Raw genomic sequence first — 23,560 nt, forward strand, 5'->3', positions numbered from 1 at the left:
TGGGATAATCGCCCACCTCAAAATCCTTAATACTGGGGTGCCAAAAAAATGTATACAAGTGGACACTTTGGTCAGTGTTGCTCAAGCAGTAGTTCGCTGTAATCAGCAGTGTCTGGACGCTGATGGTAACCACTTTGAGCACCTCTTGTAATTGCAGAAGTCAAACGTGACTTGTATTCACTTTTTATCAGTATATATTGAGTATTACAATTTTAATAGTTGTTTTCTTTCTTAAAATGTATATACATTTTTTTTACACCTTCTGTGTAATCACACCTGCAGAGACCCGACCTCCACCTTTTTACCGTCTGAGTAGCAGTCACAGGTTGCAGGGATTAGGGCACGGGTGCTGGGGGGGCCATTTTTCAGCCTCCCACAGTCGCAGTGTCATGTAACTTGACCTATTAAGTCAGAAGATTTCTAAAATCCCACTGTGTGTAGTTTCTGAATGCCAAAGGACAGTTCAAAGTGCTGCTGATGGAATGCAAAGGTAAATAAGACGTTTCCTGCCCCCAAGACACTTCGTAGAGGAACCGGAATGCCACATTGGGAACCTTGTACTTTTGTAGACAGCGGGGAACCAGCTGAAGTTGTTTGGTTATTAGAGCTGTGTTTTAGGAGGATTAACATGACATATGTAGAATAGAGTGGCGAGGGGAAGCATGAGGTGGGTGACTGGTTACGTGTGTGTGAATGATGCTAAGACCTCAAGGAAATGATGGCGTGATGGTGTTCAGAACGAAAGAGAAATGGCAAAGTGCATCCCAGAGGGGGTTTGTTGTTAGCTAATTGGCAAGCAATAAAGTTGACCAATTTTAACCTGTCAGTTGACAAATATTTACAGTAGTGTAACCACCACTACAGTCATGATATGGAACATTTACAACATCTTAAAAAGTCCCTTGAACTTTTCAGTCAGTCTCATTCCCCTGGCCCCTGACAACCACTGAACTGCTTTCTAGCCCTGTAGTTTGTCTTCTCTGTAGTTGCACCTGGAATAAACAGTATGCAGTCTTTAGTGTCTGGCTTCTTTCATTTAACTATTGCCTGTGAGATACTGTGTTGCATGCAGTCTGTTACTTTTTATGGCTGCGTAGTATTCCCTTACAGTCATGCACTGCTTAATGATGGGGATACATTCTGAGAAATGCGTCATTGGGCAATTTTGTCATTGTGTGAACATCACAGAGGGCACGTACACAAACCTAGATGGTAGAGCCCACTACACACCTGGGCTGTATGGTACAGCCAGTTGCTCCTGGGCTACACACCTGTACAGCATGTTGCTGTACTGAATACTGTAGGCAGTTGTAACAAAGTGGTAAGTACTTGTGTATCCAAACATATCTAAACATAGAAAACGTACAGTAAAAATACAGTATAAAAGATCAAGTGTGTGTGGGGGCATGTGCAGCCGTTGGGGGGCAGGTGGAGGGCTGTGGAGGGAGGTGCCATTGGAGAGAGAGTAGAGGTGAGGAGGAGCGATGGAAGAAGAGAAGAAAGGAAGGGGGCAGAGAAAGGAAGAGCAGAGATCGAAAGAGACCCAGAGATAAAGCTTGAGACAAGAGATAATAAAAGGGAGAGGGACTGAAGAGAGAGAGGGGGAGGTGGGGGAAGAGGAGAACAGGACCAAGAGAAAAGATAAAGAGAAATGGAGGGAAGGGAAGTGAGTGAGTGCACGAGTGTGTGCCTGCATGTGTGTGTGCGTGCGTGTGTGTGTGTGTGTGTACGAGTCTGTATGTAGGAATGAGCAGGGGGCAGGTTCCCAGGCTCCCTTCCTCCCCTGTCACTCCTCTCCCTCCTGTGCCAACGCCTGGCACCACTCAGTCACAGGTGGACACAGAGCTGGGGGGACATCCTAAGCCGCCTCATCTATTTGAACCACCCTGAGCTGGTGGTAGTACATTCAAAGTTGTAGTCGGGTTCAGCCGTTTCTCTCAACATCACAAGTTTGCATATCTGTGTGTTTATATATACAGTGGACCACCACTGTATGTGCTCCATTGTTGACTGAAATGTCTTTGGCGCACGACGGTATGTGTATATATTACAATTTGTGTCCATTCACCAGCTGGACATTTGGGTTGTTTCCAGTTTTTAAGGACATATGTTTTCATTTCTCTTGGGTAAATACCTGTGATTGGAATTGCTGGGTCATTAGACATGTGTATGTTTATCTTACAAGAAACTGTCAAACTGTTTTCCGAAGTGGCTCTGCTGTTTACATTCTCACTAGCAATGTATGAGGGAGGGTTCCGGTTCTCCACGTTTTTGCCAACACTTTCATTTTAGCCGTCCTAGTGCGTGCGTAGTGGTATCTCATTGTTTTTAATTTGCATTTCCTTAATAACTAATGACGCATATCTTTTCATATGCTTATTTGCTGTGCACTTTCTTTGGCAAAATATTCCAATTTTTTGCCCTTTTTTATTGGGTCATCTTATTATTGAGTTGTAAGAGTTCTTAATATAGTCTGGATACAAGTTCTTTTTGGGTATATATTTTGAAAATATTTTCTCCTCGTCTGTGGCTTGCTTATTCACTTGTATGTTTTGAAGAATAATTTTTAAAAATTTATAATGTCCATTTTATCTATTTTTTTCTTCTATAATTCATTCTTTTTTGTCCAGTTTATATAGTTTTGCCTCATCTGAGGCCACTGATATTTTTTTCTATGTTTTAGTCTAGAAGTTTTATAGTTTTCACCCTTAACGTTTAGATCTATGACCCATTTTGAGTTAACTTTTGTATATAGTGGGGTGTAAGAGTTGAGATTCACTTTTCTCCATATGGATACTCAATTGTTTCAGTCCCATTATTCTTTCCTCATTGAAGTGCATTGGCACTGCTGTCAACCCATTTGGCTCTGTATTGTAGGTTATTTCTGGATCATATTCTATTCCATTGTTCTAAACGTCTATCTTGATGCCAATATGATATTGTCCCAATTACTGTAGCTTTATAACAAGTCTTGAAATCAGTCATGTAAAGTGCTACACCTTTCTTATTTTTTCCCCCAGAATTGTTTTGGCTGTTCTAGGTGTTTAGCATTTTCATACAAATTATAGAATCATCTTGTTAAGTTCTACAGAATAATTTTGAAATTTTTTGGGGATGGTGTTGAATTGTGTTTCAATTTGGAGACAGTTCACATCTTAACAATCCATGAGCATAGTATAACTCTCCATTTATAATTGTCCCTTGGTATCCATGGGGATTCATTCCAGGACCCCTGTGGATACCAAAATCCACAGATACTCAAGTCACTTCTATAACATGGCACAGTATTTGCATATAACCTACATTTACATATAGGTTACAGCAGGGTGTGCTTACACGTCACCTCATTCACTTCAGTGTAGTGCTCGCTGCGTGGCAAATTCAAGTTTTGCTTTTTAGAGTTTTCTGGGATTTCTTTTTCTTGAATATTTTCCATCCGCGATTGGTTGAACCCACAGAGGTAAAACCTGACATGCAGAGGGCCAACTATATTTAGGCTATCTTTAAATTGTCAACAGTGTTTTATAGTTTCAGTGTGCAGGTCTTTGCACATTTTTTGTTAAATTTATCCCTAAGCATTTTATATATTGGCTGTACTATTTATAAGTGGATTATCACAGCCTAGACACATAGATAACCCAGAGCTTTCAAAGCTGGTTAACAATTAAAATAGAAGCAGGAAGAGGCATTTGATTTGAGAAAGATGTTAAGTTTGATTTTGGACACGTTGAGTTGGTAGTACCAGTAGGTTATCTTCCAGTAGGAGCTATTGAGAGAGATTTGGAGTCATTTACAGTGACAGTAAAGTATGGGTGTGTTTGAAACCTCCAAGAAAGGAAGTTAGGAAAAAGTTCCGTTCTGGGTCTGAACCTTGCAGGACTGCTTTCTTTTAGAGAGTAGCCTGCAAGAAAGTTATCTGTAAGAAAAGTAGGGGGGAAACCTGCAGTACAGATTTAGGAAGCCAAAATGAAAAGAATTTCAAGAATGGACTGATGAAGAGTTGAACGCTGCAGAGAGGTTGAGGACCTCGAAGGATAAGGAAAAGGTCATTGCAGTGGGTGATTTTATCATGGTGACTGAGACCCTTTTAGTAGAGAGGTATGGATGGAAGCCAAGTTTCAAAAGATTAGGGAGGTAAAGAAGGAAGCAGTGAGTAAAGAGGGCTTCCTTCAGAAATTGGTAGAGAAGGAAAAGAGCATGCTAGACAAGGCAATCGAGTAACAATGGGGAAAAGTTTATTTGGGATAGGTTACTATGAGCTTGTTTACAAGGGTAAGGAGATGAGCCTGGAGAGAAGGCTGTCTTAAAGATGCAAGGGCTGTTTTAGTGGCATAGAGTTGGATAAGGAGAAGTGAGAAGATACAGAAGTCTAGGCATTTTGGACAGATTAACTGCTTTCTTCCCTTTTTATTTGGCCCTGGGCATCATTTTGGTATACTTACTCTTTAAAAGTCACATAGAACAGGGGTTGGTAAACTATGGCCTGTTGGCCAAATCTGACCTGAGACTTATACTGGGGTGCCAAAAAAATGTATACAAGTGGACACTTTGGTCAGCGTTACTCAAGCAGTAGTTTGCCATAATCAGCAGTGTCTGGACGGTGATGCTAACCACTTTGAGCACCTCTTGTAATTGCAGAAGTCAAACGTGGCTTGTAGTCTTGTTACGGTATATATTGAGTATTACAATTTTAATACAGTTTTCCTTTCTTAAAATGTGAATACTTTTTTGGCACCCTGTGTATTTGTACAACTGTTGAGCTAAGAATTATATATATATATACATATATATACATATATATACATATATATACATATATATACATATATATACATATATATATGTATATATATATGTATATATATGTATATATATGTATATATATATATACACACACACAAATTATACATATATATAAAATGGTTGGTAGAAAAAATCAGAGTAAGACTATATCATAGCATGTGAAAAATTGTATGAAATTCAATTTTCAGTGTCCATAAATAAAAATTTTGGGGGGGCAGTGAACAGCTACACTCACTCATACATGCTTTTGCATTGCAACAGCAGAGTTGAGTAGTTGCCACAGGAACTGAGGCACAAAGAGCCTAAAATATTTGCTCTCTGGCCCTTCACAGAAAACGTTTGCCAACTCCTGACCTGGAAAGATTTCTGTTGCTTCCATTTTGACTGTGCCGTGACTTGCTGATTAATTTTTTTTTTTTACAGTTGTTGTTGGTCTCTTTCTTTTAGGCGATTCATAGCGAAGGCAGATTTTTTTTCTTTTTTTTGTCTCAAGCATCTTCGGTTAAGTCAAGATTGATGAACTATTAGAAAGCTCATCAAATATCTAACATTGGACGGCACTGGTGCAGGGCACATGGGTATCACTTGGAAAGAAACATGCCCACATTAATAGTACAAGCTGCTGACATTCTTCACTGATACTTAGCATATAGCTCTTTTGGTAAAACTGTAGGTTTTATCTGTTATTTAGATTTCTAGGCTTATTTTTCAAAAGGAAAGTTGGAGGAAGAGAAAGAAGAAACCACAGCTGAAAACTAGCCACTTTGTAAAGAAGTAGTAATAGTAGCAGTAAACCTTTAAACCAGACACGCACTGTTGTTCTAAATGATTTAACCTACCGTAACTCAATTACTCCTCTACAACGCTCCGAGATACTATTATTATTCCCATTTTCCACGTGAGAAAACCGAAGCCCAGAGAGGAGGAAGTAACTGCCCAAGGTTACACGGCCAGTAAATGTGCAAGCGGGGGTCCAACCCAGTCAAGGGAGGCTCCGGAGTACATGCTGTTAAGGATTCTATTGCGTTTCCTTTTTCAGAAGTGTTAACCGCTAACATTTACTGACCGTTTACTGGAGGGCAGACAGTCTTCTAAGGTCATTATATGTATTAGCACAATATGTGTTTACAACATACAGGTGAGGAGAATGGGGCACTTGCCTAAGGTGTCACAGCTAGAAAGTGGTGGGCAGGTCTTTGGTCCCTGTCAGTCTAGCTCCAGATCCTGTGCCTTTCACCACTGCACTAAGATGTCGTTTTTTTCTCCAGTATTACTCAGAATGGTAATTTTATTCTTCCTGTAAGAACGCTACAGCTTGGTGACCCTTCCAGGACACATTTGCATTGCTGTTTACAAGCAGACAGTATTCCCCAGAGAAGAACATCGCCGTGGGTGCTTTCCCCATTATTACTGTGAAATGGTGTGCCAATCCCAGTACCACTGATAGGTGCACTTGTGGTCTGGGTTTCCCCCTGCAACAGGTGCTGGGCAGGGGGCATCTGTGATTTCGTGACTAAGACCCCTAAGTTATTCTAAAGCCATTCTTTTATCTTGCCTCATCTCTGATCATAACTTGTAGTTTATGTCTTTCTTGTGTCGGTGTCCAGACCATGGCTGGAAATTTGTGTCAGAAATTCTGGAGTGAGACTACGGCTATTGCTGTAGATTTTGGAATTATATGGGTATAACTGATATCCAAAGAAATTTACAGGGACTCCTGATGGAAACAGAACTTTTACGATCTCATTTTAAGGCTTAAATAAAGGAATCAGCAACTTTCCACTCTTGAAGGCAAATGTCCTCCCAATTCCCAAACATAAGGCAGTATTCCGATTGTTTGTGACTCTTAATTTGTGAGTTCTCTCCTGTTTGTCAGTTCCTTGTAGATACTACTTTGTGCTACGTTATTTGTTTGGCAGAGGGGAAAGTTAGATTGCCTTTTTCACAAACTCCAGGAGGCAACTCCTGATCTGCCATAATGCTTAGTGCACAGTAGGTGCTCATAAATCCTTGCAGGTTGATAGTTCATTTACGTGATGTGGAAATGCAGTTAATTACTGAGGCTACAGTCTTGTCATGATGGTTTGGAGCTCTTGAAGAATAAAATACTTAGGTTGGCTAAAATGTTGTGTGATTGAAACCAAGGTTAAAGAGTTCATTGTGCTTTGTGGAAGAAAAATCTGCAATCTGTAGCCACAGGCTATCCCTGTGAAAACATGCAAGCTAACCTAACTCTGGCAAGTGGGATGTAAGGGGAGCCACTAGGTTGAGTTAGCAAGATGAGGTGTCCTGGTCATCCTTTTCAGTTGACTTCAGCAGAGGCAGGTGAGTGGCAGACATTTTTGCCAGCAAGCTGTTGGGACTAGGCTAGGTCTCGCCTTCCAATTATTTGTATTTACCATAGAGCCAAGTACTATGTCTGTTCCACAAACCTGATACTCCTTTAAAAGGAGAATCCAGCCAAGAAAGTAAAAGACAAGCGTTTTCCTTGCATTTTCGGGGCCCAGTATGCTACAAACATATACAGGCTTTAGGTAAATCTTTTGAAGTGAAACACCACTCTTCTTCATGCTTTATTTGTATCCCTGTCAGAGTGCTGTCAGGTTTTATTGAATTGCTGTATTTAATTGCCCATCTTCTCCATTACCCTGTAACTTTGTAAACAAGACATGTGCCAAGATTTTCTTTTTTTCCACTCTGATACTGCATAATAAATTTTTAATGAATTCCTAGGTTATGCAGTTGTCTTCTTAAGAAACGAAATTCTTTGAACAAATCAATGAGTGAGCAAAAAACTTGCAATTCAGTTTGTCTTTTATCTACATAGGAGTATTCCTAGAGCAATCTGTGACGTGGGGAGGTGTTCGCTGGGGGCTGAACTTTTTCTCCAGGGCAGTCATTCCTATCCCTGGGCTGTTTTAAAAGTAGACTTTTCCTGACCCCGACCTCAGGTCTACTGGATCTGGGTGCTCTTTTTGTCCTCGTAGTTTAAACGGCCTGAGTGATACTCATGCAACCAGCCTGGAATAACGTCATCGAGCGTGGTCTGAGAGGCAAGAGGTGGGCAGGCTGCTGGTCACCGACTCGTCCCCGTTCTGCTCCTCAGATTCATTGTCTGGGAGTTGAGGCAAACGAGGTGGTCTTTAGGCGCCTTTCCTTCCTAAAGCTTTGTGATATATAAAAACCCTTACCCTTGGGTGCTAGAGACTTACTTATTTTCCCTTATAATTGTAACTGTTTTCCATAGTCTTTAAATTTTGCATAAAATGATGTATTTGCTTTATCAGTGTACACAGATTTAAAATTCAAATAATATTACTTGGCTTATAACAAAAAATAAATTTTGCCACACGTCAATCTGCTCCCCGGATACTTTCTGCTCTTCTTTATTTACCTCCAAGTGATAAAACTTATTTATAGTGCCACTTCTAGGTTGATCAATGGTAGACATTGGCTGACTTTTTCCTGTGGTAGATTAGGAGTTGCCTCTTTGAGCGTGTTTTTTTTTTTTTAAAGGCCAGTCTAACCTGCACCTTTTCTAAATGAATAATAAAGATTTTTAAAATATGTTAGGCTTTGCTTTTTCATTTGGGAATTGTCAATGAAGACTTGCTATATGAGGTGATAAAATATTTGAAGTAGCTCCTTCAGTGTTTAGCACTGTTTCCATTTCTGTTTTTACTTTTGTTCACACCTCCTTCTGAGAATGTCCTGTTGGTTTGCCGTGACTTTAATTGATCAAGCTCAGTTCCTAGGTCAATAAAACATTTGAATCCCATTCTGCTTTTTCATGACTCAAAAATAAAATGTGTAAACTGTTAAAACAATTTGAACTATTTTATCCAATAATGATATAGTTGTGGAATGTGCAGAGGGGTGGAGGAAAGCCTGACAATATAGAGTGTATGCAACGGTTATAGTAGTTGTCATGTAATTCTCACAACAGCACTGAAAGTAGGTCCCCATTCCTCACTTATAGATAAAGAAACAAAAGCTCAGGGGTGAACTTACGGTCCTATAGCTGGTTACTGAAAGGGTTTGGGTCCCGGTCACTTTCACTCCAGAAGCCACTCCAGGTGTAGATCAGTTTTTTTCACTTTTTAATGGAAGCATAAGGTATAAGAAGAAAAGGACGAATCACTCCTCCTCTACGTGACCCCCTCAATTAGATTGTTTCTCAGGGCTCAATCCTGAGCACCCCTTTTCCATAATATTCTCTCTTTAGGTGATCCCATTCCTTCCAATGGTGTTCAGTGTCATCCACGTGCAGAGGGTAGCCAACTTCTCTCTTTAGCCAGACCTCTTATTTAGAGGAGAGGTTCACCAACCCTGCCCCTGACCATTATTCTCCACATTAGCTCTTTTTATTTCCTTCCTAGCATGTAGCATAATTTTAATTATTATTTACTTGTTTGGGGGCCTGTCTTCCTCACCTGACAGTCAATTCCCTGAGGACAAAAGCATCACCTGTCTCGTTCACCACCGTATTGTCAGTGTATTGCATCCATGGCACATAACAGGCATTCAATACACATTTTTTGAATAAAGAAAAAAACAAATCTTCCGTGTAGAGTTCAGTTAATTATCAAAATGAAACATGCATGTAACCACTAAGTTAAATAAAAAAGGCTGTTACCAGCACCCCCGAGAGTACGCTCATGTTCCCACCCAGTTACTACTACGCTCTCGCCATTCTTCCACTGGTAACTATTATCGTGACTTCTGAGACCACAGATTCATGTTGCTTCAAGCGATAGCAGTTTTTGAACAGAATTTGATGTTACTCTTAATTGTATGTCCTTTTCCATTTTCTGTATCCACACCTAGAAATTCAGTTTTTCTTTAAAGAAGCCAATCACCTCCGTTTCTCTCAATCCACAAAAAAAGTATAAATTCGTACCATCACGTGAACTTACTGCTTTGTGTTAAATGCTTCCCCCTTTGAGGTAGGTAAATGCAATTTCTTGGCTTTTAGTCTGAGTTACTGTGAAAAACTCTTCAAAACCAGTGACCTCAGAATAAAAGTGTAGAGCTAAGTCCTGCCTAAGGAGTTTTGTGCGATTGTAAATGCTACTTGCTGAGATTTTAAAATGTTATAATAGGATCATGGTGTGTACTGTTTTTCTTTAGCCAGCGTTTTTAAAAGCAATATTTAGTTTAAATATTAGTAGACCAAAAAATTGCAATATTTCCAAAAATATTCGTTCTAGGAATTTTTATCTGATACGTCAATCATGAGCACAGTGATCAGTGAACAGCCGTAAGCAAATTTTCATCTCGTAGGTGTCTTCTACTTTATTTTCCCAGGAATACTGATTTGCACCTGAGACTTGCATTCAGTTTTTTGACTCCAGGTATTTATTTAACGTGAATCCACTAGAAGAGGAGACAGAAGTTCCCTACCATATGTATGAAGAAGATAGTCTATTAGTATTTAAACAGGTTTCTCTTAAAAATTTTTTCTAATTATGAAAACAGAACACATTTGTCGCAGAATACCTGAAATGGTGCAGAAAATTGCAAAGAAGAAAAATCTCCCATAACTCCCCCCTTCTTAGTGACACTTGCTGATGTTTTGGGATATTTGTTTTTTTACTCCACATATATGTAAATATAATAAAATTGGAATTATAAAATACAGTTTTGCAGCCTGCTTTTTTCTGTTAATATATTTTTTGAATATGCATGTCTAGTATTACATGTTTCTTTGGAAACATTAATAGTTGTATAATAACTTCAAACTCATGTACCACTTAGTTTATTTCACCATTCCTGTGTTTTTAAACCAGTTTTTTATTATTTCTATGTTTATAAAGAATTAGTTAATGGGCAGCAGGTGGGAGAGGGATGCAGTTGAGGACAGGAAAGGAATCCTGTTTTTTAAAACTGGGTTTTACTTGTTCAGTTGAGTTGATCAAATATTTAGTGAGTCTGTGTGTCACGCCCTGTGACAGGCTCTGAGATACAGATGTAAATCCTTTCACATTGGCGATTAGATACAGTGAGCAAGGTCCTGAATTAAAGTCACAGTGGAGATGGGGATACAGAAGACAGGAAGGATGCCCAGACATGTATAGGTGGGAGAGTCAGTTTTTTAGTTGGGGTAGAGCGGGGGCCATGTGACTGAGCAGGACAGCTAAAATTACTCCACGTTTCATCTTCAGGTAACTGCCATAGAGAGTAGTGTCATTAATTAGCATAAGGACCACACACGGGAAGAGCAGATTTGCTTGAAGTTTTATGACAGAGACAGAGAACCAGAATCGGAGAGAGAGTGGCACTGTTGTTGCTGAAAGAACAGAAGGAAAGAAGGGTAGACAGCAGTATCAGATGCTGTGTTGTAGAGGTCCAGGAGGAGAACACTGGCAAGTGTCTATTGCATTTGGCAACTAGAAGGTCATTGTTGGGGAGTTTTAAGGGAATGGTGGAGACAGAAGGAGGCAGTGGAAGGGGGAAAGTAGGGGAGGAAATGGTGTAGGGTAGCTAGAGATGGAAGGGCAGCGGTTGTCAGATGTGGAGTGGGAAGAGGGTTTTGTTTTAATAGAGACTTGAACAGGTTTATATGCTGATGAGAAAGGCCCAGTTGGAAGAGATTGAAGTTGCTGGAGGAGGGGTTGGTTGATGATAAAGCAAAGGACCTGAGGAGAGTGATGGGTTTGGAGCATAGGTGGAGGGTTTAAACTTGGACCAGAGAGAGATACTTTCTCTGAGAAAGCACGGAGTAGGTGGGAGTGGTTGCTGGTGTGGAAGTTGCTGGCAGTAGCTCAGTTTTCTCAAGACATTGGCTGAGAATGAGGCAGATTGGGTGGGAGATGGGCTTGAGGGTGGTGTCAAGATTTGTAGTATCTGTGGTGGGGAGTAGAAGCGTCAAGGGACCAAGGCCAGAGAATGACGATAGCAGCTCTGTGGTTCCGTAGTTAGACCTTGATTTATAGGAGTAGTAATTTGCATGGATGCTTGATTCCCCACCAAGACTAGAGCCCAGGTAAAGAGTTTTTTGACTGTTTACTTCCTGATGTCCTAAATTAAATTTCTTTATTATAGGTTCTCATAGCTCTGTTATTTCCTCCTAGTACTCATTAGAGTTATAGTTTTGCTTTTGATTGTTACAGATGTTATTATAATATTAAAGTTTACTTTCCAGGGGGTGGGAGATGAGGGTAAGGGGGATCAAATATAGTGATGGAAGGAGAACTGACTCTGGGTGATGAACACACAATGGGATTTATAGATGATGTAATACAGAATTGTACACCTGAAATCTATGTAATTTCACTAACAATTGTCACCCCAACAAATTAAAAAAAAAAAAAAAAAGTTTACTTTCCCCAGTAGCTATAAACTTTGAGGAAAGATATGTCTGCTTTTGCTTACCATTGTGGTGCCTGGCACCTAGTAAACACTTGGTAAATATTTGTTGAATTTAATGAATCAAATATAGTGGCTGTCAACCTTTTTAATCTGCCCCAGCACACCTGTAGAATATGCATCCATCTGAATCCGTATTGACTGGCCTGATCCTCTCAGGTTTGTCAGGTAGTGTGGGGTAGTGGTTAATAGATCACAGGCCCTGGAATGAGAATGCCTGGGCTCCTCCCAGCTCCGCCTCTCACCAGCTTTGTGACTTTGGGCAAATGGTTCATCTCTCTGCCCCAGTGTCCTCACCTGTAAAGTGTGGCTGGCAACAGTACCTATCTCATGGGTTGTCATGAAGCTTACATGAGAGAATTCACAGAAAGCTCTTAGGACAGCATGTGACTTGTAAAAGTTAGTTATTACTACTAGTGGTTTGAAAAAAGCCTCGTAGGTGATTTTCATTGTCGTATATTGAATATTGATTTTCAGGGGAAACTGAGAAGAGAAATCCCTGGACCATGATGGTCCTTCAGGCCCAGTGGCACTCTTGAAACAAAGCCATCCAGGTCCTGTAAGAGTATCACTAAGACATGGAAGAAACATCATGTGACTAGTCATGGTAGCCATGCTTTCTGTGGGACGAGGGATTAACGAACGCTATCTACTTTACAGCCGCCATGGTAAACCTGATTCCTTGTTTCCCTTGCAGAGGAGGTGGCCAAGTTGGAGAAGCATTTGATGCTTCTCCGACAAGAGTATGTCAAGCTGCAGAAGAAATTGGCAGAGACCGAGAAGAGATGCACCCTTTTGGCCGCGCAAGCAAACAAGGAGGACAGCAGTGAGTCCTTCATCAGCCGTCTCCTGACGATCGTGGCCGACCTCTATGAGCAGGAACAGTACAGGTGAGCTCCTGGACACAGGGCCAGTTTGGGGAAGCCAGCCCTTTGCTTTATTCCCAGGCTGCATTGCGGCGTCTCTTTTACAGACTTTCGTCCCAAGTGTATTTCTCTCTAATTGGGATATTAGCAAACTTTTAGTTTCTAGAATGTGAGCTCCTAGAGGCAAGTTTTGTCTCTTTAGTTTCCTACTTATCTTCAGCACAGAAGTGGAGACATGGTGATAGCATCTCTAGTGCAGACAGAATGAGCTTGCATGTCCAGGGATTCAGAGGAGAGAGATCACTCGGGATGGTGAACAGAGAAGTCTTGGGACTAGTTGGCAGTATTGCAGGCAGCACAGCATGATGGTTGAGGGTTGACTCTGGAACCACACCGCCTGTGTTAGAAGCTCAGCTGGCCCTTTAGTGTCTCTGAACTGGGTTGTATGATGTACCTCAGGTTCCTAAGGGTTGTTGTGAGGATTAATAAATACGTGTTTTAAGCACTTAGAACAGTGTCTGGCAAATAGTAAATGCTCAGTTGTTAGCTGTTACTGAGTTTTGAGGTGAATGCTAAAGACGGTAGGATTTAATAGAAACGACAGTGATATTACTAGTAGAGGGAGTGACTGAATGTGGGAACACGCAGAGAGAGGATTTAGAGGATAGAGAGGGCGCCATTTTAGGGTACTGGTCTGTGTAGGGGAACGCTGGGAGAGGTGGGAAGGTAGGTGGATTGCATTGGGATGCCAAGAGGAGGAATTTGGACTTGATCCTCTGCGAAGTGTGGAGCACAGTAGTTTTAAGTTGTGAGACTGTCATAATCAAAATGGTATTTTAGGATGATTAACCTGGGAACTTCATACAGGTGAAATTATAAAGGGAAGAGAGCCAGCAGCTCGATGTTGTAAAAAGTCCAGACCAGAAATGATGAAGGACTGAATTGGGATGGTGGCACTGAACATGGAAAAGAAACATGGATGTGTTTCTTGCCTAGAAGGAAGGATTTGGCTACTAGGGAGATGGATGATTGGACCAGATAAGACTTAGGAAAATTTCAAAATAATGACATTCAAAATAGGTCAAAATCCACAACTGCCATCTACCCTCTTAGTAACTTCTAAAAGAAAGAAAAATTTAATACCCCAAAAATAGGAATTATTATGCTCTGAGTAAAGGACAGCCCTTTAAACTGAGTGGATATATAGCTACTTGTAAAATACAGTTCATTGTCTTTTTATTTTCCTCATTTTTCCTGTGGACCAGTGAAAACTTTATTTCTACTGGCGTGGGCAGGGAAGCCTGACATATTTCTGTTACAGACACGTCTCTCCCACTCTCCTAGGCTCTTCCGCATTGGAACTCCCATTACTTTCTCAATTACTTACCCATTAGTTGCATCCGTTGTGCTGTACTCCTTCTAGGAGACAGTGGGAATGAGACTGGACCGTTTCCTCTTTCGGCTTCTTTTTACCCACTCAGCTGTGGTGTGGCCGCGTGGCTCCAGACAGTCTCTCCTCAGCTTCTAAAACCTGTCCTTCATCTAAAGAAGGTTGAATACCTCTGTTATTACAACTGAATATGAAGTGGGGAATGGAGCCTTCAGAGAGGACTGAGATTTTGAGATGGAATAACTGAAATTGGAAAATCTGTTTCTAAAGCAGATGCTTTTTACCAATATAGGGGAAAAAATACTTTTTCCCAAAAACAAGTATTTTGTTGCAGAATTTAAATAGTATTTTTAAGTGCATCTCAGTAACTGGAGTCACTGAAGAGTTGGTGTTAACATTTTCAAATTGAGAAATGTGGAAGAAGTAGGTACATTTATTTTTAAGTCTAGGAGAAGGCTTTTGTCCCACAAGATAGTTAAAAATGATGGTTATATGTAGTTATTTACTACATTCATTTTTTTGGCAACCAAGCTTATAATTTTTCCGATTAAAGTGTTTGATTGAGAAACTCTAGCAAGAAACTCTTTGTTTTTTCTTCCTCTCCAGTAACAACATCCTACTCTCCATATTTTAAAAGAAAATGCTCTAGAATGAAATTTTTATAAAATTACTAGCCTCCTAATAGTGTCTACATATAGTCGCTGTAGACTTTACTTGTCCTATTTTCCATTTTCAAGTTGTATTTTTAAAAATTATTATTATTAGAAATTATTAGTGAAATCCTTATCTGTGTTTCCATTTGGTATGTTAGACTACAAAAGAGAAAAAATTTCATGACTAGTAGTAGGAATTTTATAGAAACATTTATTTTTATAGTTTTGTGGCTAAAAGACTTGTGGCTGAAACAGTAAACAGTGAATATTCATGTAAGTTAATTAGAATTTAATACTTGATAAATAAATTTAGAGTTTGAAAATTGTTTGTGCTTTGTTGTTAAATAGCCAATTTTTTCTGTTGTCATTAAATTTTTAAAGTTTTATCATAGGATATGATTTGAGACAGAATTTTATGTTCTATTTTAAATGGAATATTAATTCCATTTCTTCTTTACTGATTAATAATGTTTATTGTGTTAACAGTACAGTAGTTGTAATAACTTGAAATTATAAGTACCCTATTACTCTCTGATCTAACATAATTAGTTGCAGCTTGGTCTTTAATAGAACGAGAATTGTTGATACACTTACATAATTATAAACTATGCTCTAGACCGTGCTCTTGTGGAGTAAAATGTGTCTGCATCAAGCACACTAGAGAAACAATATTCTGTTTAGGTCTCCTTTTAAGTGGATGAGTTCATTCATATAATAGTTTTTTTTCCCTTTTTTATGTAATATTAATAGTTTTTGTGTATTTCGTTTCTAAAGGCTTTCCAACAACCTAACAGTTGTTTTCAAGGGGAGTATGAAAATAAAAATTATCTGAATACAAGCAGGATGATAATAATGAATGACTTTGGACTGTGCCCGCGTTGCCATATGGCACATGCTGTGTCAGCTCAGTAGGTCATCCCTAGGTTTTGTTAACTGCCCAGATGCTTTCCTCCCTTAACATTGGACATTTCAGAGTTAAACATAAATAACAACTTGGAAAGCTCTTTTCGTATAATGGTATGTTGTAAATATGGAAATACGCTTGAAAGAAAAATTTCTCCCACCCCATTTCTTTATAAATGGTGGAGTAAAAGATGACCAGTAATAAGTCTGGATGTTTCTGATGAGAACAGGAGTCTAGACATTGGGTTTCCTATACTTGACTGCTGTGTCAAAGCTAATTTGTTCGTAGTTTTTCTGTTAACCTTGCTTGAGAATTACTATGATATGGAGCACAGCAGCATTGTAGTCTCAGCGCTCTCATCACAATCTTTCAGCTTCTGTCTTTCTCCCCCTGATTATTTAACTTGATATATTCTGCATAAAACCTTTTCTACTTTTTATATGAATATTAATCATCCTATTTAACTTGTAGGTTCACCACCATAAGAATCCCATGAGTGGATGTCTTTAAAAGCAGAACATCCCATGTAAATTAAAGTTGGAAGTTAGAAATAGAGACCATGTCTAGCAACATAATATAAATATGACCCATCAGAATTCAGTGCTGGCGTAGAGAAATACTTCTGCTGTGATTTTTTTTCTTTTGCAAATGCATATTCATCAATCAATACTGATATATTTACCAGCTTTGAATGTAGCTGTACCTAATTATGGTGACATTTTTCTTTTTTGTGTTTGTGGATATGGTTCTTCATCAGTGATCTGAAGATAAAGGTTGGAGGCAAGCATATCAATGCTCACAAGTTCGTCCTGGCGGCCCGCAGTGACAGCTGGAGTCTGGCCAATTTGTCTTCCACCAAGGAGCTGGACCTGTCAGGTGAGCCTCTGACTGGTTGGGGACTCAAAACCGCCAGCACAGGAAGTCTTGGCAGAAGGTTATGGTATCTCACTTAGAAATATTTGTGGTTTAATGAAAGTAGAATAATTATCAATGGTGACCATGAACTAGTTAAATAGTTAGTGAATCAGTAGTTTATACTTTGTGAATACCTCTGTTTACTACCTGGTTGAAAATAGTAAATATCTGAGTGTCTACAATGTTCTTATAATTCATAAAATATAAATATCTGTCCAGAAACTCTTTCCATACAATAGTATGTTATAAATATGGGAGCATGTGTAGGAAAAAAAACTTTCTTTCACTCCAAGAAAAAGTCCTGCTGTTCAGTTGTTTAAAATTTAATCGTACTTGTAGCTGCCAAAGTACTTTTCCTGGTCTGTAGGAACTGAATTCAGAAGTAACAGTTATTCCAAAGAAAAAGAATAGTCTTTCTTTAAAATCAAAGGATGAGCTTCAGTCTGCAGAATTTGAATAGGTGCATTGAGCTTTTAAAGTTATTATCTAATTGCTTTATGCCGCATTATGTTGTGTAGAATTTGGGTAAAAAATGCATTTGCAGATAGTACTTGTCTAACTGCTGTTAAAACAGATTCTAAACTTAATTCTGCTATTAATAGTCATGATAATTATGACATATGGTAAGGAGAATACCCAGACATTAAGATATGAGTTACTTGCAAAAGTCATCAGCTATTTTAAAATTCTGCTGAATTTTCTTCGTTTGAAAGGTTTGCTAATTCCAAAGGTACTGTTTTCCATGTACAGTATGAGAAACACTGAGATGATTATAACACAGTTCATACCATACAGAGCTCATATTCTGTTGGAGGAAGTGGGCTAATAATAAATTATTTCAGGTCGGAGCTCTGTGTACAATAATATAATTGCTTTATGTCTGAGGTACAGAAGACACAAACTTGGTTGGGCTGATAAGGAAGGTGTCAGTTTGCAACATGAACAATGTTGCAAAGGTTAAGGAGGCATTTACCTCAAGGGTTTAGGGGAGCAGATGTGTAATGCTTCTCCACTGTGAGTGAACTCACTATGTGATCATTTCTAGGGTTTAACCTGAAGTCCATAATTCAGAGTTGTAAACACACAAATACACACTTGCATATACATGTGCATATGTATTTGTGTCTATATCTAAAACATCTACTTGGGAAACAATCTTTACTGTAATGGCACCAGTCTACACGATTAAAATCTCTGAGGAGAGCTTTTCATTTTAAAAAATATAGTCTTTTGAAGCCATGTATCTTTGATTCCATATATAACAGACCTACGAAAACATTAAAACCCATTAGATCATGAGGTATTCTTCACAAAATGCATGATAGGATCTTGAGTACATGAACAGACAGTTTACAAATATTAGAAGATATAATAAAATAAGGAAATATTCAGCGTTGTAGAAAGACGTTTAGAATAAGTTGCCATCTTTTGATATCCACATTAGCAGAAATTGTTGATCCCAGTAGTTGTGAGGCTCAAGAAATTGGTGCTCTTGCATCCAGTCTTATGTTATATAAGACCAGGTCTTATTCATTTTTGCTCCAAAAGACACATTAGAGCTGATTGTCCGGCTAGGTCTTATTTTCGGGGAAACACGGTAAACTAGCACAATATGACATTTTAGAAAGCCGTTAGGCAGAAGAGCTATAAAATAGTCTTTTTTTTTTTAAACCTCATCATCAGACCTCTGATGGATTCTGTCATAGGTAAATCAGGCAGGATAGTTTTATGTGTAGTTGTGAAATACTGAATGCAACCAAAATGAATAAGAGTGAGAAAAATGAAATATTGACTGCTCCCCAGGGTACATAAAATTATATAAGAACATGAAAAATTGCATTAAGGTATAAAAAGTCTAATTTAAACATTAAAATTAAAATTTTGGTTTTACTTTTTTAGTACATCATAACATTTAAAAGCGGCTTGAACTCGGTGACTGAGCATAAGATTGCGTCACTGTGAATCAGGAGATTTTCTTGAGTTTAGGAAAGTATAATGTTAATGCCTTTAAATGTGCCTGAACTCTCCTCCTGTTGTCAATAATAAGCATGGTTTGATCCCTGCTTATAAGATTTGCTTTCAGGAGTGATCCTCTGCAGAGCAAAGTTTTTTGTGGCTTTGATAGATCAGGCACCTACCGAGATAGCTGATAGTAGAGCTGCAGGCATCTTTACTTTTCTGCGTAAAATTTGTATTTGAAGTGTATCCTGGAGAGGGTTCCCAGTAGGTGGCGGGTATGTGGACCTGTTCGTATTTAATTGTGTGTTTTGCCCAGAAGTCCTGCTGAATTGCCCACCCAGGCTGTTCAGCAGATGTGATTGCCTAAATCTGGGCTTGCAGCCGCTGAAACTGCCTAAGAAGCCCGTGTGTTATGCAGTATCTGGAGGCCGTAACACTGCATGGCTGGCCAGCAGTTTGAGGGAGATTGGAAATAAGCCCTTGTAAACAAGTGTATAAATAGCATAAAAGCTACGTTTTAAATGGTTGAACTTTTTTCATACTAATGGACTTGATATAATCATTTTATGAATGTATTAGTATTTTGTTTCTCAAAATTATTCCATTCATATCACAAATGTTGAGTGGCAGGCACTTTTCAAGATGCTAGGGATACAGCCGTGCACAAAATTAAATTCCTATTTGCATGGAATTTATATTCTTAGAGAGATTGACTTTCCAAGCTCTGCATTTTCTTTTGGATTTTTCATGTAATTCGTATTTTTTAAAATTCAAAACAAGCACAACTTTTGTTCTGTTAATTCCTAAGGAATTTTAGCACACTTTCACAAAGATACAAGGCATTATATACTAAGTATTTCAAACATATCTGAGTATGCGAAAGTTTTCTTAAATCATACCTTGTTCAAAAAAATAAAATGGTTTGTGCCTGATACGCTACACTGCCAAAGGCACAATCACTTCTGTAGGATTCTTGGTCATGAATGCATAACCTTATCCTAATTATGAGAAAGTATCATCAGACAAACCCAAATTGAGGAACATTCCTCAAAATAACTGGCCAGTGTTACTCATACATTAAGGTTATGACAGTTAAGACTTAGGAACTGTTACAGATTGGAGGAGACTAGCGAGCCATGACAACTAAATGCAATGTGGAATCCTCAGTTGGATTCTGGGCCATAAGGAGGACATTATTGGGAAAACTGACAAAATTTGGAAAGGCCTGTAATTAGTAGAATTGTATCAGTCCTGATGACCTGGTTTTGCTAACTGTGCTATGATTATGAGATGTTAATATTAGGGGAAGATGGTAAAGGACATATGGGAACACTCTACAACTTTTCTCTGTCTGAAATTATCTCAAAATATAAAGAAAAAAGGTATGCATTTGTTTTTTATTTCTTATTGATTATTTTAAGTGTGAAGATGTAAGTTTGGGAAAATATTGATTGATAAACTGGGAAGAGAAAGAATATAACAAATTTAGCTTAACACAGCATAACAAATCTTAAGGCCAGGAGGAGAGCTCTATATGTGCTTCTTTGTGAAGTAAAACACTTTGCTTCAGGCCAAATGATTTGTTTATAAGCCTCTATAGCACTTTAGCAATAGCAGCTAACACTGTGAGAGTTCCCAGGGCATTCGAATGGCTGTTTTGAAGCTAGAGTTTCTTGCATGCTCCCTCCAAGGAAAGATCTTCTGGTTCCCTGGTGTAAGAGTTTATGGTGAGTCGTTCGGCTTTCCTGGAATGTGTCCTGGGTTCATGCCCAAGAACAGAAAGCATCCTCCTTCCCTTCTTTTCAGTCTGGTGAGGAAAGCTGTGCTGACAGCACCACCTGGGAGGTTGCATTGTGCAGCGGCCTGTTGCACAGGTTCCCAGCTCTGCTGAGGCACGCTCAGGTGCTACAGCAGATTCACAGGGGGTCTGCATAGTATTTGAAGTTTTCAGGAGAAACACAGCAAGACTTGACATCTGTTGGATACCATGTGAACTATTAGCTCAGGGTTGTTCAGTTCCAGTATTCAACTGTGCTACATTCCTTTTGATGATATCCATGGTAGTTTTCAAACATGTTGTTTGCTATTCCTCCCTCCTCTGAAGTGGAGCCTAAGCTCTCAAGACGAGATTGAGGTAGAAGTGACATGTTACTTCAGAGATATCGGCAGGTTCGTGGAAGGCTTGTGACTTCCTTGCTCTGTCTTTTGGATTGCTCACTTGGGGAGAAGTTAGCAGCTGTCATGAGGACACGGAAACAGCCTTGTGGCCTCCTGCTAACAACTGAGACCCCCTCCCAGAGACGTTCTTAGAGCTTCAAAAATCTATTTTATCTGTGGTTATATCCCCTTACTCAATGCTAATGTTGCTTTTGGTTTTTTTCTCTCTAATCTTTGGTTAGGCTAAGTTTGTGTGTTGGTTTAAAATTCAGGTGTCCACCCCCCCCCTCCACACCACCATCCAGAAGTAGTGTTCCTGTGAAACCTTTTGTAAGCTGAAAGGCGTGTAAAGGGAAGAAGCAGTTACCATTAATTTATATGGAAATTTTTTTAGCATCCCCAGAACCAAAAAATAGCCTACCAAATTATATCAAATAACCCAGAAACCCTAAAATCACACTAACATATAGTAAAAACAGTGCCACTGCTTTTACTGCCCTCACTGCCACTCGCACTGCTGGGGTGCACGTGGCCTCTACAAAGGCTTGCTGCAAAACATGCTGAACACTATTTTTGCGTTTTTCCTCTTTTTCGTAAAAGTGTAAACTTTTTCTTCTGGTTAGCGAAAACATGTACTAATGTAGGTTTTTCGTAAAAGCGACATGACGTAAAAAACTTGCAGAGAGCAGGGGATACCTGTAAACTCTTTTAATAATAACATCAAATTAAAAAAAATTTTTTTTCACTTTTCAGTTAGAGTTAACATTTAAATTATATTAGTTTCAGGTGTGCAACATAGTGGTGAGACATTTATATAACATATGAAGTGATCCCCTGGTAAGTCTTACACCCACCTGACACCATATACAGTTACTACAACATTATTGACTATATTCCCTAAGCTGTAGTTTACATCCCTGTGACTATTTTGTAACTGCCAATTTGTACTTCTTAATCCCTTACCATTTTTGACCCAGCCCCCCAGATCCCTTCCCATCTGGCAACCATCAGTTCTCTATATCTATGAGTTTGTTTCTGTTTTGTTTGTTCGTTTATTTTGTTATTTAGATTCCACATATAAGTGAAATCATGTGGTATTTGTTTTTCTCTGACTTAATTTCACTTGGCATGATACCCTCTAGGTCCATCCATGTTGTCACAAATGGTAATGTTTTATTCTTTTCTATGTTTAAGTAATACTCCATTGTGTGTGTATGTGTACACATACACTACATCTTTATCCATTTGTCTTTTGGTTGGAGCATTTAATCCATTTACATTTAAAGTAATTATACGTAAATATGTAGTTATTGCTATTTTATGCATTGTTTTCTGATTGTTTTTGTAGTTCTCTGTTCCTTTCTTATTGTCTTGCTCTCTTCTCTTGATGTCGATGACTTTCTGTAGTGTTGTGTTTAGGTTCCTTTCTCTTTGTTTCTTGTATATATCTTATAGATTTTTGGTTTGTGTTTACCGTGTGCTTTGTATATACTAAGCTATGTTTATAGCAGTCTATTTTAAGTTGATGGTCGCTTACGTTCAAACACATTCTAAAAACACTACAATCTTTGCACACCTCCTCTGTGTTTATGTTTTTGTTTTTCGTTTCTTTTGTGTGTGTGTGTGTGTTTGTGTATCCTTTAATTTACTGTCATAATTACACAGTCTTCCTACATTTGCCTTTTAACCTTTGTACTAGCTTTAGTGTTGGTTGATCCACTGCTTTTATTGTGTGTTTGCCTGTGTCAGTGAGACTTTTTTTTCTTTGCAATATTTTCTTATTCATATTTTTTATTTTCTTGTCTTCTTAGAGAAGTCCCTTCAATGTTTCTTGTAATCCTGGTTTGTGGTAATGACTCCTTCAGCTTTTTCTTGTCTGGAAAGATCTTTGTCACTCCTTCGAGTCTCAGTGATAGCTTTGCTGGATAGAGCAATCTTGGTTGTAGGTCCTTCCTTTCATCAACTTTGAATATTTTGTGTGAATCCCTTCTGGCCTGCAAAATTTTTTTGAAATCAGCTGATAGTCTTATGGAAACTCTCTTGTAGGTAACAAACTGCTTTTCTCTTGCTGCTTTTAAGAATTTTTTCTTTGTGTTTAACCTTTGGCATATTAATTATGATGTGTCTTGGTGTGGGCCTCTTGGGTTCATCTTGTTTGGGATGCTCTTTGCTACCTGGGCTTGTGTGTCTATTTCCTTTGCCAAAGTAGGGAAGTTTTCAGTCATTATTTCTTCTAATAGGTGTTCAATTCCTTGTTCTCTCTGTTCTCCACTAGTACCTTTATGTGAATGTTGCTGTGCTTGATGTAGTCCCAGAGACCCCTTAAACTGTCTTTATTTATTTATTTTTTATTCTTGTTGCTGTTCTGATTGGGTGTTTTCTGCTACCTTGTCTTCCACATCACTGATTTTATCCTCTGTTCATCTAATCTGTTGATCCCCTCTAATGTATTCTTCATTTCAGTTATTGAGGTCTTCATTTCTGACTGATTCATTTTTATGTTTCCTATCTCTTTATTGAAGTTTTTACTGAGATCACCTATTTT

At 38.8% G+C, this 23,560-nt stretch overlaps 1 protein-coding gene across 1 annotated transcript in view; it reads left to right on the forward strand.

Annotated features, from left to right (window-relative positions):
- Positions 1-23,560, forward strand: part of ANKFY1 (ankyrin repeat and FYVE domain containing 1) — an 84,203-nt gene that overhangs the window by 8,222 nt on the left and 52,421 nt on the right. Inside the window, exons 2-3 of the mRNA XM_019743813.3 lie at positions 12,869-13,061; positions 16,742-16,860. Of these exons, the coding sequence (XP_019599372.3) occupies positions 12,869-13,061; positions 16,742-16,860 (312 nt within the window). The remainder of the gene's footprint in view (positions 1-12,868; positions 13,062-16,741; positions 16,861-23,560) is intronic.

Source organism: Rhinolophus sinicus, chromosome 12, assembly GCF_057876585.1.
Source record: "Rhinolophus sinicus isolate RSI-liver-muscle chromosome 12, RSI-T2T, whole genome shotgun sequence".
NCBI lineage: Eukaryota > Metazoa > Chordata > Mammalia > Chiroptera > Rhinolophidae > Rhinolophus > Rhinolophus sinicus.